Raw genomic sequence first — 23554 nt, forward strand, 5'->3', positions numbered from 1 at the left:
TGTTGCCATTTTCCCATTCATTTTACCTTCTTGGAGAGAATAGCATGCAGGGAGGGACTTCGGTGTAGGACTGACCCCAGATCATAGGCTGGCTTCACCATTCAAAGCTCTGTGGGCCTGAGCAAGTCACTTAACTTCAGTTAAAGCATCAATTTCCTTATTAGAGAAAGGACATCATAAAAACTTTGGACTGTTGCAAAATGCCCAACCCAACGCCTGCCATACAAGGTACTTAATAAATGGTAGATGAAAACACTGCTTTTCCAAGATGGTATGCACCAGAGAATACTCTCGTAAATTGTCTCTTACCTACTTGGTATGCTATGTCAAACATGATCGCTGAATACAAGGTGGCTAGAGGTGAAGGTTTTACCTGCTTTATTCTGGTTGTCTTACTGCTTGCCTTTCCTCCCATATAAGCGAATTCTGTTCTTTCTGCCCTGTCTCTGCTCAAAAGGCATCTTATCAATAAGGCCTTCTCTGACCACCTTACAAAAAAAGTAAATGCATTCCAGGCTTGATTTTTTTTCTTTTTCTTTTTCTTTTTCTCTTTTTTTAAAGTAAGCTCTACGCCCAACATGGGGCTTGAACTCATGACCCTGGTATCAGGAGCTGCATGCTCTACTGACTGAACCAGTAGGAGCAGGAGCCCCTCAGACCTGATCTTTAAACAGGATTAAAAAATAATCCCATCTCCTTACTCTGCTTTATATCTCTATGTGGTGCTTAGCATCTTCTGAGAATTTTTCTATTTACTTGTTGATTTGTAGACTATCATTAGGCAGCAAGCTCCCTGAGGGCAGGGGTCTTATTTTATCTGTAGCCCTATTTCTTAGAACACCACCTGACACACAATAGATCCTCAATAAACGGTTACTGAATAAATACTTTTGTGAGAAGAATAAGCTGCCTCCTGCCAGGTAATGATCTGGAAACACCAGGAGACTGGCATGTCTTCCAAATCCCCTGTTGGATCTCCTTCAAAGAGGGAGACCCTCTGTATACCTGCAGGCTGAAAATGACAATGCAGTTTGAGGAATGCATGTTCCTCTGATCTGTCAGTGCACTTGTCTATATCACACTGTCATTCGGACTTCTTTTACTTGTTTGGATAAGTGCCAGTTCCCTTAATTTCAAGTTTTGAGGGGAAAAGTACCATGTTTATAGAATTCTCTACCACCACTTACTTTTAGGTGCTTAGTGAATGCTGAGAGGTGACGATTTTTGCTTTGTGGAAAACATGCAGCCCTCTTAATTTTGGCCTTAAAGACAATCTCCATTGTCAATCTCCATTTCAAGAAATGGTACACAACATTTTGGGAGGTATCTTCAATCTCTTCCAGAGATTTATGTTATGAAAAGAATACAACAGAACATGCAGAAGTGATTTTAAATTATGTGATTTTAAAATTTTAAATAGGATTAAAAATGGCTTTTTACTCTTTTGTTACTGCTATTTTAAAATCTTGTGTAAGTTTGTCATGGTGACAATAAAAACGATGACCAAATCAGGATGATCAAATAAATCAGGAAAAGCAAAATTTTATCTGAATTATTTAGAATGTTGCTTCACATTGCTACTTTCCTATGTATCATATTAAATAATGAACTAAAAAATTCAATAATAATCCAAATACACTCATTCATGGACTTATCCTCAACTGAAGCATATTTCTCTAGCAAATAGTACCGTCATTGGAGTTAAAATATGTGAACTGTATTTATAACACTCACAAATTATATACTACTTAAAATTGACTTTATTGAATTACAATTAAGAGACTATTGACCTTTTGGATGTTGAGTGCACTTGCTTTTAACTTTAAACAATCCACTCTAGGTCAGTCATTTCTTCAAGTCGATGTTGATTTTAATGGGTAATTGAAGATTTCAGATCACATACTCATAAGCTGATTCATTGTGATTGACACAGTCCCTGCTGCTAAAGTCTGGATCAATGGCAAATTTACTCATATTACAAAATTTGTTCATGCAGTGGTTTCCTTTTGTTAAGTATTATCTTTAAAAAAAAAAAATTCTGGGGTGCCTGGGTGGCTCAGTCGGTTGGGCAGCCAACTTTGGCTCAGGTCATGATCTCACGGTTCATGAGTTTGAGCCCCGCATCGGGCTCTGTGCTGACAACTCAGAGCCTGGAGCCTGCTTCCAATTCTGTGTCTCCCTCTCACTCGGTCCCTCTCCCCCTAATGCTCTGTCTCTTTCTCTCAAAAATAAATAAACGTTAAAAAAAATTTTTTTAATAAAAAAAATTTAAAAAAAAATCTGCTTACACCAAAACGCCTTTTCTGGCTCAGAAAACAGGCAGTAAATATTTAACAGTCTTTAAATTCCTAATCCTTTATAAAGTAGACTGTATTAAATTGCAGGACTATATGCTTTAAGCCCTCATTGACCAACTCCACACGGTGACCTCTAAATGTTAGCAGTAACACTCCCTCCTTTGCCACTTCTCAAGAACTGACACTAAATATTCCAGAAACAAGAAATAAAACATAAACAAATGCTACATTTCCTTTTATTAAATATTAGGATCACAACCACAATTACAGCAATAGAGCATTATTGATGCTCATAAGATGCAGCGATTATTTTTAATGAGAATATAATATTGAATAGTTATGAAAGATATACTGATCTCAATTTCATTTTCAATCTATGTTCATTAGCAATAGTCAGGCTAAATCTTATTTAAGTAGAAACGAATTTCAATATGCAGATGAATGAATCAATTGATACCACAGGTGAAATTGCACGAGGTAAACATGTATTTACTCGAAGTAAGTAGAAAGCTACATCTTCCACTGTCTGGGTAGGAATACCTGAAATTTCATGCTTTTGAATGCTTTAATTCTTTTTTTATTTACTAAAAAGTCACACACCCAAAATGCTATTTTAAAATCAAAGAAATCTGTTCTGAATCTCATTTTACTATTTAATAGAGCAGCTGAAAAATGACTTAAAGATGTGGCCATATGGTGTGAAAATCCAGAATCAAGGAAAGAATGAGATACTATAAACATGTAAAAACCAATAAAAGGAGGCAACTCTGAGCTCAGTTAATGAAAAGCTGATGATGGAGACTGTCTTTTATTGATGACATTTGAGGACAGTGACTCACTGGTGTTTTCCAAAACATGAATTCTGCATCTCAAGTGTTTGAAAGATTCAGCTAAGTCTCTTTCCCTCAGCCTGGGATTGTTTGTACAGAAAGACTCCATAGAATAAATTACTGAACCTTCCAGCACAGCTCAATTAACTGAATAAAGCAGGGAGAGAAAGCTCCAATCTGGTAGCCACAGAACAGAACCTGGCATCATTTTTGCTTAAAGAGTTTACAAGTGGATCGTGGGGCATTTAAAAGACAGCCAGAATTTAATAGTAAAGACGACAGGAAGAGGTGTGAGCACTCAAGCTAACACTTCATCCTCTGCTAATGTTTCCATGGGAAGTGAGAGTCAGGTGTTTGCATTCTGGAGTCATTTTATTGCCTGTCTTTATGAAGAATTTTGGTGTCTCCACCTCGTTTCCCCAACAGCGCACATAAGCGGAGCCAAACTCTGTGCTCCCTAGAAGTTCCAAACAGTTCCTTCTTTAAATGCATCCCCTCAGTGTAAGTCAACTTCATGCAACAAAACCTCAGGTCAGTTGATAAGTGATTAAACTATCTACGCCTAGAGAGTCGTCTGGTTCTGACCCAACACCAGGGCTCTGGATTCAGTTATTTGCACATTAATTTATTCAACAAAAATTTTCTGATGCCAGACATCGGAATTACCAAGGTGAACAAAGCAGTCTCTGTGCTTAAAGAGCTCACAGTCTAGCAAGGAAAATACCCTTGCAAACAAAATTTATAATAAATGAGTTAGGTACACAAGCCAAGGTACGTAAAGTTTTCAGAGACTTCCTTCTGAATTGGGGAAGTGCTACAGGTTCTGCTGAGTTACAGTTTACTCATGTCCACAGAGCAATTTTAGATTTAACTTCTTAGGAAGCATGTGGATGCTTTAAAGCATTCTGAGATGTTTCCCTTACTTCCTTGAAAATGTGACCCTTCCCACCCACCTCTTCCTCTTAATTCCAGCATGTGGGTGGCAGAGAGAGATCAGAAGGGACTGCTCTGAGGCTGACTTGAAGAACAAGGAAGTTAAGACTCTGCCCCTTGGCTCTCCCAAACCACTTGGTGACAAGACAACAATAAAGGAAGAATAATGCTAACAGTTGTAGGGCTTGCTTACACATTAACAACTCACTCTTGCCCTTGACCATACATGATCCCACAGTCAAATAAGTCAGTAGCTGTGGAAGTTGGGAAAACCACAATGTAAAAGCTGAAAGCACCACATTGTACCCAATGGTGTTTTCTTACAAATAGATGACATCCCCATCAGTAGCAAGTGCTAGAAACACAAAGAATGACTGAAAGGTAGGAGGGGTGGGCATTTGAGAAAGGAAAGAGATGTTTTGGAGAACGAGAGGAAATCCTGACACACCCACCTGACCCTTTTCCCCCCAGATCTCTACGTCTCCTTTCAGCCAATGCTCCCTCCTGCCTGGGGAATCTGGCCTCATTCCAGTGGCAGTGCCCTAATGTGCTACACCAAAAATAAAACAAAGGATACCATTCATCTTATTTTTCAACAACTGGTTTCTTAGTTGGGAAGAAAAACTTGGCAATCATAAAGCTAAGTTTTTTATTTTTATATATTTTCTTCTTAGTGTCAAAATAAACTGAAAGAGAAAAAAAAAAGTTTGCCCAATGGTAAGAAAAGAAAAATACACAAAACCCTTCAGAGCTCAGTCGGCCACACACTGCCATTCGACTGACACCAAAGCGTGGAATGCAACACTCTCAAGCTCTCCCAGTCCACAGATCTGCTTGCCTTCTGCTTCTGTAAGATGTGGCTACTTAGGGAAATTCAAATGGGCTCCCAGTGTTAACTGTGTTGCATATTTACTTTAATCAAAGTGACATTTCCCAGATGGTGTCATCTAGAAAACCTCATCTGAAATGGGGAGTATAAGAGAACTAAGTTGCACATTCCAGGGAAAATTGGATACAGGTGTTCCCCCATTTTAAGATGACTCAGTTTACAAAAATACAAAACCATGAAATGGACGCACTTATGGCACGAATGGCCACTACCCCCACCACCTTGGAAATGGGTACCCATTCGAGGCACCAGACATCCATATGAAGGTGCGAATGAACCAACAGTAACATCTCTCCATGACCAACTGCACAACCCTAACACCCTCAGGGATTCATCCTGAACCTAATGTTTTGTGTTTCCAGACACCACCTCTGCCTGGGAGGAAGAAAGGTGAAAAGAGGTTTGGAGCAAAAAGCTCTTCTAAGGTGCCTCTGAAAATCAGGCAACGTAAAGGAACTAATTCACTGACTATACGTGCTGAGCCCCCATGTAATAAACAAAACAGCTTCCTCCACGGAGGCTGAAGCATACTGATGACATTCTCTTTAATAATTAAATAACTGTAGGGGCGCCTGGGTAGCTCAGTTGGTTAAGGGTCTGACTTCGGCTCAGGTCATGATCTCACGGTTCACGAGTTCAAACCCTGCATCAGGCTCTGTGCTGACAGCTCAGAGCCTGGAGCCTGCTTCGGATTCTGCATCTCCCTCTCTCTCTGCCCCTCGCCCACTCACTCACTCACTCTCTCTCTCTGTCTCTCAAAAATAAACATTAAAAAATAATAATTAAATAATTGTGATATGGCCTATGAAAGAAAAGATGGAACATATAATCTAACCTGGTGGTCTCTGAAGACTTTTCTAAGGAAATGTCTCATTGTTCCAGAAACTAGAGAGCAATGTGTAAAAAGCATGAACTTGAGAAAGGCCAGACCTAAACCTGGTCCTACAACTTACTAGCTATATGACTTCAAGGAAGTTACTTAATCTCTCTGAACCTTGGTTTCTGAACCTGTGGTACAGAAATAATACCAATATCAGATGGATGTTGTGAGGATTAAATAAGATAATGTATGAGTCAAATGCATTCGGCACACAGGTGCAGACCTAGGTTCTGTGAGGCCTGAAACCTATACAAATTTGGGTGCCATCTTGAAGAAAAATAATTGTATGGTGACAGATGTTACTGGGCTTGTTGCATCGATCATTTTACAATACATACAAACATCAAATCAATATATTATATAAGTGAAACTAACAATGTCATGTCAATCATACCTCAAAAATAAACAAATGAAAATTAAAAACTAAGCTCATAAGTGAATTTAGAATGAGAAAATAAATTAAAATAAATTATGCATTTTTAAAATCAGAGAATTATTATCATTATTGCAAATTCCTGAAAAAATAACATGGCATGTTTACTAATTATCTCTATAATACTTTTCTACATGTTTCCACTTTTATGGCTGCATACTCTTTGATCACCTATTCAAATAACAATGAATTGCCATTTATATAGAGAGAATATAAAGCAAATTCATTCTTTTTTCTAGAATGGTTGATAGAAATCTGTTTATAATTATTAACATTTGGAATGCAACGTCCCACACGGACACACTTACTCTTTTTAGTTTTACCAGAGATCTGTTCCCCGCCCCCCCCCAAAAAACTAGGAATTTTGAGTTCTATTTTATATGATTATCATGAAAAAAGCAAATAACCTAGTGTATTTACAACTGCATATACTACATCAACATGTATACTTCTGCAAGACAGTTTCTGTTTTAGATGGGCATTATTAAGAACCACATCCTTTGCTTACAGTTTTATGCTACTAAAAATGGGAAAGATTTTCCAGAGACTAGCTTCTAGCTCCATACCTCCTGAACCTTGTTTTCCCTCCACAACTTACATATTTCTGGTGCTAGCACCAGAGGACACATTCATTTGTGACAATCCTCTTGCCCAGCTTTGTGGTGAGCCATCACAGTGGGTGAGAGGATTTCTGGAAGCCATTCCTACACTGGAGAAGTTGGCACTGACTTAACTATGTATGGAAGTAACTATGGACCTATACGTATATCCGCTAAATCCAAATTATCCCCAGCTCAACTTCCCCTTTAACCGGGTCTGAAAATGCCCATGGCGACTCCCAGAATCAGCTACATAATTTGTGGGACCCAGTACAAATGAAAATGGGGGTCCTCTTCTTAAAAATTATTCAGAATTTCAGTGACAGCAGAGCATATAAACCATGCACAGGAACCTGTGCGGTTGCACAGGCTGCAAGCCCACGAAGCTGACCCTGGTCACTCTAATACCACCTGTCATGAGAGGAAGTTTAATGGAGAAGTATAATTGGGAAGAGACACCAGTTTGAACAAACTGTGGCAAACACATCATATGTTTGCCAGTGTTACAAAATCATATGACCTTATGAGCTTATTACCAGGACCTGTCCAAGGCCTTACAAGGGCTTCATTCAAGTGAGGGCATCTGTAGCTTACATTTCATTCGCATCATGGTAAATCTGCACCACTAAAACATAGTAGGTGCTCAGTAAATGCTGTGAATGAAGCCCAAAAGACTGTACAGTGTAGTCAACAAGACAAATAAGAGATGAATAAACCCCTGCCACAACTCAATGTGTCCAGTCCAAAAAACATCATTGCATAAAATGTGGGGAAGTGAATTCAAACCAAAATAACCCAAGTGACTCTCTACAGTCAGGCAGCCAGGAGTGCTAGGGTACTGGGGGCACACTCAAATCCACCTGGTCCTAGCTGCAGTTTTGGCACCATCTGGTGGCAATTTTTCTCCCTGAGTTAAACACTGAAGGGGACCATTTTAGGTCCTGTGACTGACTTGACTATTTGAGGACAGTGGGAGCAATTTCAGGAATCTCCTAATTAATTGGAGTAAGTTTTGTGCCTCAATTTTGGAAATTCAGCTGGGAGAAGTCTGAGGGTGTGGGGCTTCCTCCTCTGCTTCCTCGCTTGAGGAGGCAGGGTTGTGCCTAGTAGCACACTCCTGCACAGGATACAGTGACAGTCCAGGGGAGGAAGCTATGAGACCAGATGCTGATGGATCTTCCAGATGCAGGAAGGAACAAATGAGAAAGAATTCAGTATATTCTAATTGTGTAAAAGACAGAGCTGGATGAAATTTTAAATGAGAAGAGTAGAGAAATATTGGAAAGAGGTCTAAGGTCTGGAGGAAATTTCAGGATTCTGTGGTGGACTATCCCATAGAAATACCACAAAAGGGGAGGATCAACCTCCTGGATGTACGAATCTAACTGGATCACAAAAAAACTAAAGACAAAAGCTGACCAGGACCAGGAGGAGAAGCCTGGAGTCCATGGGAACTGTTTAGGGTTAGAGCAGTGGTATAAATCTACAGGATATGGGATATGGTAGGAAAAGGATCCTGGTTGACCCAGGGAGCTAAAAGGAACTTGGAGAATTTTATTACTTTACAGTCATTTACTCCAGAGAGTTGTTGTGAAATCATATAATAGTACCTGACACCTCCTAGGAATTCAGTAGAAGGTAGTCACAATTAATGACGCTAACAGAGCTCAGGGCTCACTAAAGACTTCTTTTCCTGCATGTTGCTATTTTATCTTCCTTTAATCCTTGTGAAATATTGGTGTGGATATCATAAAGGAAGATGAACTATTAAACATAATTTTGGGACAATTACCACAAATTCATTATACTTACTGGACACAATATAGTTTTACAGTAGTAGGTCCTTACTAGACTACATCAATAACAATGATTACTTTTTCCAAAGAAGTTGGTCTTCATGAAGATGTAAGTACCTAAGAAGTTAGGAAACAGTGACTGGCTGCAGTGACTTCCTTTCTATTAAGAAAAGCTAGTAGGATGCTACCCAGAAGGTTTGGGAAAGTTATTTGGCTGAGAGCCTACCATCAGCTAAAAAACAGCATTTACCTGGCAAGGGAAGATGGTTACAAAAGGAAAGACACATAAATATCATAATTGAAAAGAATTTAATTTTAAAAATTATATTAGTCTACATTTTTAATTGAGGAATAAGCTACCACATCAAAGACATTCATTGGAAAACTACACCCAATAGTCTACCATGATATTTTGCACCCTTAATGCAGGTCAATATTCAGTCTCCCTGTTAGCTGAAGGAATAACAAGACTGTCAAAGGGAACATAGGATTCAACAATAAAGAAAACATTGAAATTATGAGAATAAAATGCTAATGTCAAAAAAAAGGCAAGTAACCATCAATGGGTTGTTTTCAATAAAACTATATTTACACTGAATATTTCCTGCCTTATTCTCCCTTCCTTCAATTCAGTCTGCTGATAGATTTATTTCTGATAGGATCCAGTCAGGAAAACAGTAACTGCATTAAGTATTTCAAAAGAGATAACATAAAAAATTGGTCAACCAAAATTGTTGGAAAACAAAAAGAGGAAAAGACAGAAAATGGTAACCCCGCGATACAACGACAGGAAGCAGCAGGCCGTAAGGCTGAAGGAACAGGGGAGCCTGGGGTTCTCAGAGCCTAGAAGCTAGAGGAGAGCCCTTGCAGGGGCTTCTATGGAACAGGAAGAGGCCAGTTCTGAAAGTGTCAGAAAAAAAGTGTCCTGGAACGGGGAGCCCCTGTCAGTTCGAGAGCCACTGCCGCGGTGGGAAGCAAATAGGGAAGAGAAAGTCCCTCTCCTCCTCCAGCTCCACAGCCTCCCCATCCAGCACCCCATACTGGCAGGAAATGGGCAGCCTAACAGGAAACCAGCTGGCCAAGAAGAAATTCGGTGTGCAGAATCCCAGTGGTATAAAGAAGTGCACGGAAGGAGGGGCGTGTGGCTGAGAGACAATAGCTGGACGATGCGCACACTACACCTTTACAGAGAGAAATTTATTCCGTGCTGAGGTCTCTGACTCACACCTTAATTTACAACAAACTAATTTGCCTCAAAATGCTGCAAACAGGGACAAAAGAAGTGGCCGAGTTACCCAATGTCAGAGTGAGTCCAACAGAACCACACTCACCAGGGCTGCTCCTTATACCCTAGAGAAGTATTCTAATTCTGCCCTAATTGTTCCTACTTATGAAAAATGGGATCCTACGAAGCCATATGCAGGCCTGCTTAAAACAATAAGCTTTTCTAACCCCTCGAGCACGACATATTCCGGGAGCATGGTCTGGATGCTTATCAAACAAGTTCCTGGGCTGTTCTCTGAAGTTTCTGGGCAAGTACAAACAGAGTCAAATAAATGCCTTTTAAAAGCAAGGCAGTGGAGCACGTACCCTGTCAGTGAGATCCTCATATCCCCACAGAGTAAACAGTAACATGAGAATATTTATACTAAACAAAATTGTATATCAAGCCTGCTTTGGCTCAGCCAGAGGGAATGATAAATTCCTTGCAGATCTCTCATAGAGTGGTCCTTTGTGGGCCGTGGACGCCACTTCCAAGACAGTACAAACCAATTATAGAGCAAGGCTTTTCATTATGTTGAGGAATGAAAATATCACCCTCCCCCATTTTGTTTTATTTTGCAGTTATATTTTATTTTGCCCACCCTCTGCCCTTTATGCTGAAAGTAGTTTTTATTTACTGTTGAGTCGAGCCCAAATTCAGGTTGGAAACAAATGACAACCCACTGCGCAATAACAACGGCAAAAGTCCTTATCACCCTCGGAACCTAGCTTTTTGCTTTCCTTGTCTCTCTTCTTAAGAAACTGAACGTTGAAGTTTAAAGTGGGAAAGAGCAAAAACACCAAAGAGATGATAGACTGTAAAATCTATTCGTCCACATGGATTTTGTTCCATTTGCAACAGGCACAAGTCATGGGCAAAGCCATCTGGCAGGAGCCAGAGGTCAGAGGAGCTATGAAGCCACACTCCATACAATGTCCACTTTGTGGTCCGATGAAAAGAAAAATACTGCGGAAACATTTGCATGAACCATCAGTTTGGTTTTAGGAGGCCAATAAGAGAAAAGGTTAGTATGAGTCAGGGTACTTCCTAGCTCATTTTGTCAGATTTTCTCAATCCAATTTGATAATCCTTAGTTGTTACAGATCCATCCCAGCTACTTCCACCAGTTCCTGCATAGGAAAAGCTGGTGATACATACTGTATCCAACCATAGGATCAACCTTCGGGAACGTACAGCTGTTTCAAATTTTTTAAAGAACCACGATGGAGCAAGGCAGAAGGGGGGAGAAGAGAGAAAATAGAAGGAAAAGGGGAACTAGAATATGAACAAGAGGTAAGAAGTATGATGGTGTTGGTTTTGAAAATTATTTAAGGAAAATAGTAAGTTACCCTTTTTTAAATAGCTGAATCAAAGGCCAAATTTAATTAGCTCTATTTTACACCATTAACTAAATTTCATATGTAGTTGCAGGGTCCATAATAATAGATTAAAAGGGAAAAACAGGTCTCACGTTTGTATACTGTAACAGATATTAGAAAATTGCCAACATTTTATTTAGAAAGTGTAGGCTTAGTGAAATTATTCACATGCTTGTTTTTTTAACTTTTCTGAAATTAATATACACTTTTTAGTAATTAATTGTGGTAAAATATACACAGCATAAAATTTACCATTTTAACGATTTCTAAGTATATAGTTCAGTGGCACTTAAGATTCACATTGCTGTGCAACCATCCCCACCATCCACCTCCAGAATTTTTTCAACTTCCAAAACTGGAACTCTGTACCCATTAAATAGACGTTTGGTTTTCAATAGGCCTTGCTCGAAGCCAGTGGTCTGGAATGCAGTGATAGGAACCTGAAGAAGCTAATCCACATAACTGGCAAATCTCTCAACTCCTACAACTCCAAATGACTCAGTGGCATCATGTGCTTTTACCCTCTCTCATCTGTTTAACACTGATGCAACAACTAAACCAAACTTCTACAAGAGATCTGGAAAGAGTATGAATAATACATTTCATTTGTACATTACAGGTCTACCAAGTACTTCTGTTTTATTCCCTCAGAATACAGCCCTCCATCAAGGCGAGAACTATTTTCCCTACTCAATAGGTAATGGAACTGTGGCTACATGGAAGGTGAGAACAAAGAGCAGAACCCAAGTCCTCTAATCCATTGACCAGTGCTCTCCCCCTACTAGGCCACATGGCCTTTGCCAAAGTAAGAGAAGAATGAACTGTTTCTGCTTCTCAGCTCTCATCTCACAGATGGAGGAATTGGCCCACTGGATCTAAATGGACAGCATTTACTCTCTTCACTATAGCAACTAAACTTCTTTATGACTTAAAACCATACCTACTCCAGCATTTCTCTATCTTTGTGGTATTTATATTGACAGTGAAGAGAAAACACTCACAGAATCACAATTCTGGAGTAAAATTAATGTGATCATATTCAAGAGTCAAATGCAAGTAAAAAACATAAGGATAGGTGACTAAATCTTATAAGGAGATTAAGTTCAACCTTTTTTATTTTTTTATTCATTAAATAAATTCATATTACATGTTCTTCCTAGACAACAATACAACAATCTTTCTTGCTAAAAAAATCTATGGAAAAATTTGTTTCCTTGTGCCTCATGGAGAGAAATCATCTTGTACTAAAGCAATATAAATACTAAAGATTTACATAAAATTGCCAGAATCAACAAGTGGCTTCTTTTAGTTCACAAAGAGGCTACATATTTTTATTTCTTTCAAATGAAATTCTTCCACTAATACCCTTCTCTTCACTCAAAAGCAATACATTCCCTAAACTTTTAGACTTTCCATTTAAATTCCAAAAAAGATAAACACAATTCCTTGAAGTCATGCCCAATACCACCATTCCATCTCCCTATATAAACATTAAAAAACTAGACAAATCTGGCTGTTGGAGTTACCTCTAGATTGAACAACAGGTCATTATAAAAGTGGGACGGCAAAAAAGGACAATCATGCTTTGAAAAAGGAATTGTATTTTCTAATTCTCCCCCTAATGCTTTAGTCATTTAGTGTAATCTTTTGGTTTTTATTTTGTTTTATTTTGTTTTTGTTTGTTTTGACAGAGGGATATGCATGTGCAAATGGGAGGGGCAGAGGGAGAGAGAGAATCAAGTAGACTCAATGCCCAGTGCATTGCCTGATCTGACAGGGCTTGATCTCAGGACTGTCAGATCATGACCAAGCCAAAATCAAGAGTCAATGCATAACTGACTGAGTGACCCAGGTGTCCCAGTACTTGATCTTTCAAAGTGTACATTTAAGAAAAAAATGATTGCTTGAAAACTGAGAGTTGAATACAACACTCAGGAATAAAGAGTTCAGGAAATGAACTGAATTAATTCAGTTAAATTGAATCCATTTTTAGTTTGTTCACAATAATTAAAGGTAGTTCAGCATCCACAGCCATTTTATCCAGCTGATTCAGGATGGCTTCTAAAGTACACAAGTGCATAAACTTGATACAGAGTTAGGTTCTCATGAAACAAGATGACAACTAGAAATACCATCGGGTGATTATTGACAATCTATAAACACCTGTTTTTGTTGAACAGAAAATGCTTCCAATTTTCCAATACACAGCTACAACCAAGCTCTTTGTATCTTCCTTTTATCCTCATTGGCCAAAAGAAAACTTTGTAGTGATTGTTATTTTCCTTAACATTTTAGGGAAGCCTTAGATTGGATCACATGAAAATACCTCCCAGTACCTTCTAAACTTCCTCAATACTTTCTTTTATGGCATATTCAGCACAGTTCTTACACACTTGGAGTGTAAATCCAATTAACACACTCCCCATAGTACCAATTCCCGGATCACTCGCCAACTTTTTAACTTGAGCTTCTATGTAATTAGGAGATACATAAGAAGATTGATCCCAAGGACACTGTAAGCCGTGTATTGAAAGGTTTCTGAGGTTTCTGTAGCTTCTTGGTCTTCAAAACGCTCTACATTGCAAACTATCTCAATTTTCCCTTCATGAGGAAAAGTCATTGTTTGGACGCCATTCAATCCCTGGCATTTGAGCCCCCAGTGGCACTAGTGGTCTCTTTTCCCAAGGCCAAGTCTTGAGAGTCTATAGTAACACTGCAGCTCATCACATATGGGCTGGCTCCAATGCCTAAGTTATTAGAGGAGCATGTTAATCAAGCAAAGCAAAAGCCTCATTTTTGAAGGTTCTATCCTTTAGCCAATTTCATTCCAAGGAATTTCCTTTATTTTATTTAAAAATAGTACCAATATTGCTCATTATCAACTCCAGAATTTTCTAAAAGAAAGTTATTTATTTATTTATTTATTTATTTATTTATTTATATGTTTATTTGTATATAACAGAGCTATCTGAGCTACAAGCAAATACTTTTATCTACTCTAAAAGTATTTGAAGGACACTTTTTCTAGAATAGTTAAGAAGAACCCAGACCTTCCAACATTTCAACAGAAAAAGGAAAGCACACTTGATAACTAAATATCAACAGCAGTAAAAGGTCTTGGAGGTCACTTCCAAGGCCATTTCAACAGAGGTTGCAATTCAATGCCAAGCCTCAGGGTCAGGAAGACAGGAGTAAATCATACTGTGTGCCCATCCCTTCCTCCTCAAATACACACCTGGCAGAGTTAGGCTAACATCTGATTCAAATTAATCTCAACAACAGTCTTGATAAGGGAATAAGGTCACTAAAAAGTGACAAACAGCCTTGGAATTGGGAAGGGCAAAGATACTTGTGTGTCTCATGACAATGTGGATTTGACAGGCTTTGGAGCATTATGTATACCTTTTTTGGTATAACCTGTTGATAGCACCTCTTTCTTCCATTTCCAGCTTCCCAAGTGACTGGGACTGACATTGCCACTCTAGTGCCCTGTTACTCTAGAGCCCAGGGGCAAATGTCCTGCTTTTCCCTGCTTCAGGGATGGTGTAGCTCATGTTACATAAATAGCCCTGCTCTAATTATAGTTTATGTTATAAGACGGACAACTTGGTTAAATTAGCATTGGTATAAAAAGCTTAGGTTTGCAATTTCTTCATTTGGGGGGAACCTTACATTTCTAAAAGCAAAGTTGACTAGAGATTGATGGGGGATAAAAGGCTGACCTCATCTTCAGCATATGACAATTCCTTAGCTACTACTTCAACATTATTTTACTGTCATTGCTTTTTCTTGCTACTTTCAAACTTATTACTCATGATGTCAGTATCCATCAGAGATATCCTGCTGAGTTCACTTTCTCCCAGACAGCCGTGGTTTGGGGGTTTTGCTGCCTAGTCTGTGTACTTTCATACTAATAGACGTTTTACGGAAAATCAGCACACGGAAACCACATTTCATCTTTTTCCCACACATGTACATAATGAAACATTTCAACTCCCGAAGCTGGGCCTCCTCCTACTGGGAATTCTGCAGGAATGAATCAGATTACATTTCTTCATAATGCTGATTTCATAAAAATTAAATTTCCTAACAGTCAATACATCTCTCTCTCATAATTTCATATACCAATCACTTACTCTAAATATCTTTGAGAATTATATCGGTTTTAACATTTCACAGAGTACGATTGGAAATTTTTTTGTCAATGCTAATGTCATTCATTAACAAAATATCCAAGCATGGTTTCTCTCTCCTCTACCCCCCAACAGGTAATGTTACAAATAGTCCTATTTCCTCAAAGCCAATATACATACCTTACTCTGACTGGAGAAGGGGCCTCATCTCTACCATCTTTGCAACAAATAGTTGGATCACACTCAGATTTTGCTGAGGAATATCCATGTGCTAGGTTATACAGTAAGTTCAACTATTCGAAATACATATTGGACCCATTGTGCTTTGCTATTCCAGAACTTCGATATGCCAACACACATTCAGATATTCACATGTAGTTTATCCGAATGGGGAACAAGTCACCTTCAACAGAAATTTCTTCATATAGACCCCAGGCTCTTCTTCCCCACACTACGGTGGCATGGGCCATTCCATCCCTATAGTCATAGGACTTTTCCTAACTCTCCTACCCAGCAAATTCTAAAGGGCCTTTTACCACCATGAGCCTCATAACTCTCCCCTTTTTAGTAGACTTTGCAAAACTGATCATTCTTGCTAGTAAATGAATTCATTTCCTAAGATAAATTGTTAAAGATTTTTAAAAGTTTAGATATTAAGCTTATAGTGCAAGAGTTCCATAAAGAATACACTTGTACCAACAATGATTTACTTAATTAAAATAAAAATTCCCTCAAAAGCCTACTTTAAAGTTAATTGTTTCTGAGAAAAAATAAAATTAAACATCAGAAGTAACTTTTATATTCTTTTACCTAAAATAAGAGGTAACCAATGAACACAGAATGATCATTTTCTGCATATGCCCTTGTTATATGTATTTTAAATTCTGTTAAACTTTACTTACACAATAAGTTATTTTGTTTTAGTGCTTTACCTTATTCAAGCAGTGAACACACAGAGACATTCAATGAATCTGAGAACTTTCTGACCTAATCAGGTAGTAGTTTCCTCCCTATGGGGTTATGAGGCCACGACCCATTTCTCCCTTGGAAAAAAAAAGAGAGAGAGAGAGAGAGGAAAAAAAAAAAACAACAAACCTGCTTTCTGCCCAAATGCATGCTTTTCCAATTTCCTCAATTTAATCCTCCCCAAGTCCAACACCAATATGGTGATCCAATTCTAAAGAATCTAATTCTGCATTTAAATCCAGCAGTCCCATTGACCTTATTCGAATGCTGAATTTGATTTTTTATGCTAATTTAAACTTAGTGAGAATTTTTAAATAAGGGAGATAATTAATCCCAGCAAATCGTATTTCTAGTTAAATGTCACAATTAAAGTAATTCCATTTTTTGCTCTAAAATTAGAAACCTGATGTGAAAGTTTGTTTCTCAGTTTGCGGTTTCGCTAGGCTCCCGCCTCCCGCAGATTGGCACTCGGCTGCTCTGGCGGCAGCATGAATCTCCTCACTGCAAAGCTGAAATTCCAATTTTATTCCAACGCAACTGTCAAAACGCCCTGAAGCAAGCTAAAAACAAGGAAAAAAATCTTTGGTATGGTTTCGCTTTCCATGTGTTCTTTAATGAAAAATTTATCATTCTAAATATTGGTGTTTACTCCTAGTTAAATACTTTTTTTTATCAAAAAGAAAAAGAAACTGAGATTCAGTTGCTATTATTTCACAGGGATATATAACAGGCCTGATGTTTTCCTGACAATTCTGTTATTTTCTTGTGTGGAAACACAGTATTTATCATATACTGTATGGCTGGTGATTCAGATATTGTAGAGACCTTATGGTGAACTGATATAGATGTAAACTCTTTATGCCAGATTGTTTAAGCAGAAAAAAACCCAAATGCACTTAATTAACATCTGATGTGTAGCTTTGCAAACACAAATGCAATATTTGTGTTTGAGCACTGGCAGTAATGACTGTGAACTATGCTATTAATGTCTGGTTTAAAGATGCTTGCGGTAGGACCACGTCTGGAATAACACAAATAAAAAACTGCATTCAGACAAAACAATAGTGAAGAGCCCATTAGAAAAATGAAGAAGCAGCACTCAAAAGAAACACATGTATTTTTTTTTCCCCTTTAGATCAAGATTATTTTCAAAAATAGTTCCGAGCACCATTATCTTCAATCAATTAAAGGTGAAACAATTCTACAGATTTTCCTCTACAGAAAGATTTTCATTTTAAGGGGTCAGAAGTTGCTTAGGGATGTGTTTAGAAGTTCTACTTATTATATTAAGCTACTCTTCGGTGGGTAATATCAAAACATGAGTGAGGAAGGAGTTGAGATGGTGTTTCTGGATATTTTGCATTTTTGTATTTGAAGAGAGAACTTCAATAGTTGCATTGCAGTTTGAATAAATACAGAGACTCTTGTGGACGGAGGTGCGACTCCCTCATTAAATGTTTTTACTGAAACCCTGCTGAGTGCCAGGAACTATCCAGGTTGCTGGGTATGAAAACACAAAGAAGGTTAAAAGAAGATAAATCCTAGCCTAAATGTGGTCTTTGTTTCAGAGTAACAAACACAGGAACAGACAGACTTGGAACGCAGGTTCAAAAACATAAACAGCTATTACACCAAAAGCAATTAGTCATCGTTACCTATTGGTCCTTTACGTTTTTAAGAACGTGCACTAAAGGGAAACCGCGGCCGGAACGGGACATTTGATGACTAAAGCTGTAAAACGCAAACATAATTGCTAAGTCTGATGCTCCCATGGCAGGAAGAACGCAGGACTCTTATGCATGTGGTTGGATACACAGAAAATAAAGCTAAGTGAGAACTGTGTGGCACAGGGTGGGGAGTGGCACCCCAGGAGTCTGAATTCAAGTTCCGCCTCCTGAGGATGCTGCTTCTGCTCAGCTGTCTTTTGGGGAAATGGCTATGATGTTTTCCCACTCTGCGAGGAATTGTGAGCCTCAATTTCTCAACTTTGAATCTCTCAGAGTAACAATTCAGAAAGAAATTACAGAGGTAGGTACACATTAGCATCATCATGGAATGAAGTCAGCCCAGGTGAGGGAACCTCTGGTGACTTGCCTGTTCCCAGGTCTCCCATAGCAGAAGAGCACCCGTCACCAGCTCATGTGGCAACAACACCTAAGTCCTTCACATCTCAGTTTTAGGTCACATACTTAATTACACATTGAGACGTTCATTTTCCCTCATCCCAACTAGATTTACAAGCAAACACAGAAAATTGTGAAAACAGGTTCCTTAAATCAAGACTCACTCTCCACTTAGAAATTGTTTCTCAAAGGCTAGACAAAATTTTTTGGTGTGGAGTAAATTTGGTTGTTCAACATCAAGAAAAGTGCTCGATGTTGCACTTCTTATTTACGGAGAGAAAGGGAAGCAGGGGCAGCGCTCAGTAACCCATTTCAATTCCAGGACATACCAATTCCTCCATCCACGATTCCCACGAAACCACACCTCAGAGAACTGTCCTAGAATTTTTAAACAATAATGCATATATGCAGGCCATTCATACAACATATCAGCCAGGAGTGTTTAAGTTATCTCATAAATGTTTAGGGTTTTTGAATATATATGTATAAAGTATTTATCTATAGACCTAAAAGTATCAACTACTACTGCTTTGCCCTTATTTACATTCCCTATGAGTTAGCCAACTACAAACTTTTAAAAAGAACCTGGCTTAAAAGATTTTGCATGTTTGGCATTGACTAAGGGTGGTTTGTTAATCATTTCTGAACTCACTTTTTTTTTCTCTTCTGTTTATAATATTCTGAGGGAACTTCAAAACAGAAACCTGTTCCCGTATAGGTTCTGCTTCCTCTCGAGTAGTTTAGTAAGTTGTAAGTGTTCAGCTCATAGCACCAACCATTTCTACTTAATTTTTTTAAGAAAAGGAATAAACACAGCCAACAATGTGTTGAGACTTTTCTGTTTTGATGGGAGGAATGAAAAAATATGCTGAGAAATACTGATGTCAATTTAAAACAAATGTTAGAAGAGTATATTAAGTCATTATATTAACAAATAAGAAGGGAATTGGTCATTGTTGGAAACTAAATTCACTGAGAAACTAGATGAATAACATCTATCTTAATGACAGAAGTGTTATAAGTTCTCCTTCAATAGATACTGCTTTAAAAAACTAAAGCATTTACTCCTTCCTACATAAATTTTTTAAGGGAGAATTCATACAAATATAGTAACCTAAGATTTCAGTTAATCATATCTCAAACTTGAATTACAATCTGGTTTGTGAAATATTAGAAACTAATTATTTATCCAAATTCCTTATTTACAGTTCCTCCTTGAAACATTTTATTTTTCTGCTCTTAGCATCTGCTTTGAGCTTCCTTAAATGAGGGGTCTCTGGATGAACATTGCCTGCCTCACCTTGGCAACTCTTGTAATTTTCATGTGTTTTGTACAAACTAAGGTCTCTATCTTGTCAGGAGATATTAGCAATAAAGACATGGGGGAAAAAGAGTTGTGCTAGTTTTTCCTTCTTATCTTAAACCTTCCATCAAACCCAAACTGAATGAATACACTGCAACACAGGTTTTATAAAACTGACCACTGCAAAACCTTAATAATTGCCCTTCAAGTTGATTTAGAGAAAATGTGAAAGTTGGAACCATTAAGAATTTAAAAATTGTTTTTCTTATAAATATATGAGATAAATAAAATACATGCACATATATTGTACCATACTGAAATCACACTGTTTATACCACTTCAATTATTTGGCCCTGACACTGGCTGTCCCCTTTGTCTGAGACTCTTCTCCACATCTCCATGTGGCTAACAGTCTCACCCCTTCAAGTCTTTCTTCCAGTACTGCCTTCACAATGAGGCCTACCCTGGATTATCTCATTTAAAATCACAATTCACTCTCACCCCAGAACTCATGATGATGCCCCTTGTCCTGTTCAGTTTTTTTTTTTTTCTTTTGGCCACATCACCTATCATTTGCTAGCTCACTATAGAATTCATTATTTATTAAGCTCATTATTTATTATCTTTTCACCCCCTTCCCACTGGAATATAAATTCTTTGAGGGCATATAAATTGTATTTTGCACACTGACCACAGTGCCTGGCACATACTAGGTACTTAATAAATATTTGTCACATTAGCCCATTAATTACAAACTCTTTCTACATTGTGTTGTATTTTCCATGTCACTAAAAATTCTTCCAAAACTTCACACCTAATTGCTTCTATAGTCATCTTTCATTTGGGGATGCTATAGTTTATTTAATCATTCCCAAACACTGAATATTCACAATGTTTCCAGTAGTCGCTATTATAAATAATGCTTTGATAAACATACTTATGCATAAGTACATGTACCTTTTATTATTTCTGTAGGATTTATCACTAGAACTGGAATCCCTGTAAGGCAGTTATATACATTTTTAGAGCTGTTGATACATATCTCTGACTCACTTCCAGGAGGTTTTTTTTATACTACCATTAACAGTATGAGTGCCTCTAACTACATCTTTCCCAGAACTAAACATTACCTTTAAAATACCATCTTTAAACATTTTCGTGCCAATTTGGGCATCTTAAAGTCTTAACTTAGGATTTGCAGATGTTGATGAAATTATTCATGTAAGTCATAGATCTCCGTGTAGAGTAAAATAAAGAAGACATTAGAAATCCCAAAGGGTTGTCTATTTCAAATCAAAAACATGTAAAATAGCTGATGATGGAGTTGAGACACAGATAATCCCAACCACAAGCAATTCTTTCATGAGCCTGGGAAGCAATATTCACTTTGGGTTAAACAATTACAAACCAAGTTTGCTCCTAGGAGACTTAATATGAACATTTAACCTAAATATGCTTTTTCTATTGGGTCCCAAATACTGACCCATTCATTCTCACTGCACTGCAAAAACAAGAATTAAGTTTTTCAAGGGTTTGCTTAACCTAATGCTAAAGCCAGTTCTTCTGTCCCCCAAGACTAGTAACCTGTTTCTAAGTCCTATCCACCTGACCAATCCCAGTCACCTGGAGCTGCACTGGCTGGGTCTGTGGCACGATCCCTTCCATCTTTAGTGAGCTCAAATTAGAAACCAGGAAACAGATTTCTGAAAGTTAGTTACAAGCCTTACACTTCTACATTTGTGAGACAAATTGTGGGAAAATATGTGAGGTTCAAATTGGCAGGGAGCAATCAGTTTCTTCCTTTTTTCCATAACTAAATACTGAAAAACATTTATAAATCACGTTTTAATAAATCTCTCTACAAAGAATTGTTAAAATGGCACTTCAGTACTGTATCTGCCACTTACTAGCTGTGATTTCAGCTTCACAGTCTTGTGAGGGAGATCTAATTATTATGTCCATTTTATAGATATGGGAACTAAGGCTTCATGAGATTAATGGCCAATACACAGCCAGGCCAGGATTTGAGCACAGCCTCACAGCTTATGCTTTTCTCATTGTACTTTCTACTTGACTGTACACATCATTTGTTTAAGAGTGGAATTGTGCACAAGGCCTGTGGGCAACCACGGCTGAGCTGTGCCACAAGGAAATGTCCCCGCCTACCTCTTGCTCCTTGGGCATCTGGCATTTTAATAACTGCTAGATAGGTATTAACTGACTACCAAAATGCTGCCTGACATGATTTAGTCTGTGACCCCTGCAGAAGGCATTTGAGAAGGAAAGAATTAAGACTCAAACAAATGGCACTAGCATGGAAAAGAGCAGGGAACAGGGAGCTGGATTTGGACAGGGCACTGCCTGTTCCTAAGGGAAGCCCTAAGCACAGGAGAGGAGTGGAGCAGCAGAGACAGGCAGGAGTTGATGAGCTCCAAGGAAAGAGAGAATACCATTCCCAATGTTTGTTCTCTCTGTTCCAGGAGTCCACTGCCTCAAAAAGCTTTTCCTCAGGGTGGCTCTAGGACTGATTTCAGCTGTAAGCCTCAACTTGGCCACACGGGATGTTCAAGTACTGAGAGACTTTTGTATCAGCTCAAAGCAGCCTCTGTTCAAGTCCTTATACCCCAAGTGTCCCCATCACACCCCAAAGATACAACCCCACACTCAGAGGCACAGCAGCAGACCTCCAGGTGCCTTCCCCGGTGTCAGGAGCAGCAACCATTCTCATCACTGGCCATGCTGCAGGGCTCATTAAAGATCTTGAATATCACCCTTGGGAGTTCTCACCGAACATGTGACCAGCTTTCCAGCCTCTCTAGTCAGCTTATGAAGGCATGGGTGAGAGTAAAAGCCAAGAGAAGACCCTCATCTGATTCATGAAGGAGCCCCCAATCATAAACCCTTCTGCTTATGTGGGAGAGACCAAAGGAAGGGACCTCAATATTCTAACAAATTTAAAAACAAAAGCAGAACAAAAACATACTGAGAACCTGTTAAATCACATCTTTGGGCAGGTGCAGCTCCCGGGTCAGATCCAAGAGCACTGAAATCTCTCCTCCAAAGCCAGTCCAGTTGCTTCCTTCTCTGGAGGAAGTCGGCCTCGCCAAGGAGAAACATGCCACAGCCAGGAACATGCAGAACCAAATTCTCAGAAAGGCCTATGAGCAGTGGGAAATTTTATCAAAATTAAATTGAAATCAAACCCAATAAAAAAAGTAGAGCATATGATTTTTTTATTGTGATAAAATACATGGAACATAAAATCTACCACTTTAACCAACTGTAAGAGTACATTAAGTATCCTCTATCACTGTATAACCATCACCACTAAACTTAATTTACACAATTTTTAAAAATCAAAGCTTGGGTCAAATTAATTTTCCCTTGAAGTTAGCCTCATGATAAAAGTTTGTCTTTGTAGAGGGCTAAAATCTCCAACCTATAATAAATCTAGTTTCACATGGTAAATTCATCACAAGAATTAATGAAATTGGTGCCTTCAATTTTTGGACAATTTTATAACAGTGCCAAATTGCTTATATTGTTAAGAAAAATCAAGAGTTAAGAGTAAAAGGATCAGATCTGCACTGTAACCTCTAGCTACATGTACTATTAAATTTAAATTCTAGTTAAACTAATTATAAAGGAAAAAATAAAATTGTCACTATTTGTGAGTGACATATATATAGAAAATCTTAAAGACGCCATCAAAAACCTGTTAGAATAAAC

General features: G+C 38.3%; 1 protein-coding gene across 6 annotated transcripts in view; it reads right to left on the bottom strand.

Moving 5' to 3' along the window:
* Positions 1 to 23554, bottom strand: part of LOC113597531 (uncharacterized) — a 204589-nt gene that overhangs the window by 106873 nt on the left and 74162 nt on the right. For 4 of the 6 annotated variants that reach the window (XR_008295515.1, XR_008295517.1, XR_008295516.1 and 1 more), the window contains one exon: positions 22809 to 22983. Coding sequence is in view for 1 of the 6 variants with exons in the window: in XM_053215525.1 (XP_053071500.1) it covers positions 22819 to 22983 (165 nt within the window). In the remaining 5 variants the exon portion in view is untranslated. Of the gene's footprint in view, positions 1 to 16540; positions 22984 to 23554 lie in introns of those variants that run through there. The other 2 variants (XR_008295514.1, XM_053215525.1) reach the window with 2 other exon arrangements.

This window comes from Acinonyx jubatus, chromosome C1 (assembly GCF_027475565.1).
Source record: "Acinonyx jubatus isolate Ajub_Pintada_27869175 chromosome C1, VMU_Ajub_asm_v1.0, whole genome shotgun sequence".
In the NCBI taxonomy this organism is placed as follows: domain Eukaryota; kingdom Metazoa; phylum Chordata; class Mammalia; order Carnivora; family Felidae; genus Acinonyx; species Acinonyx jubatus.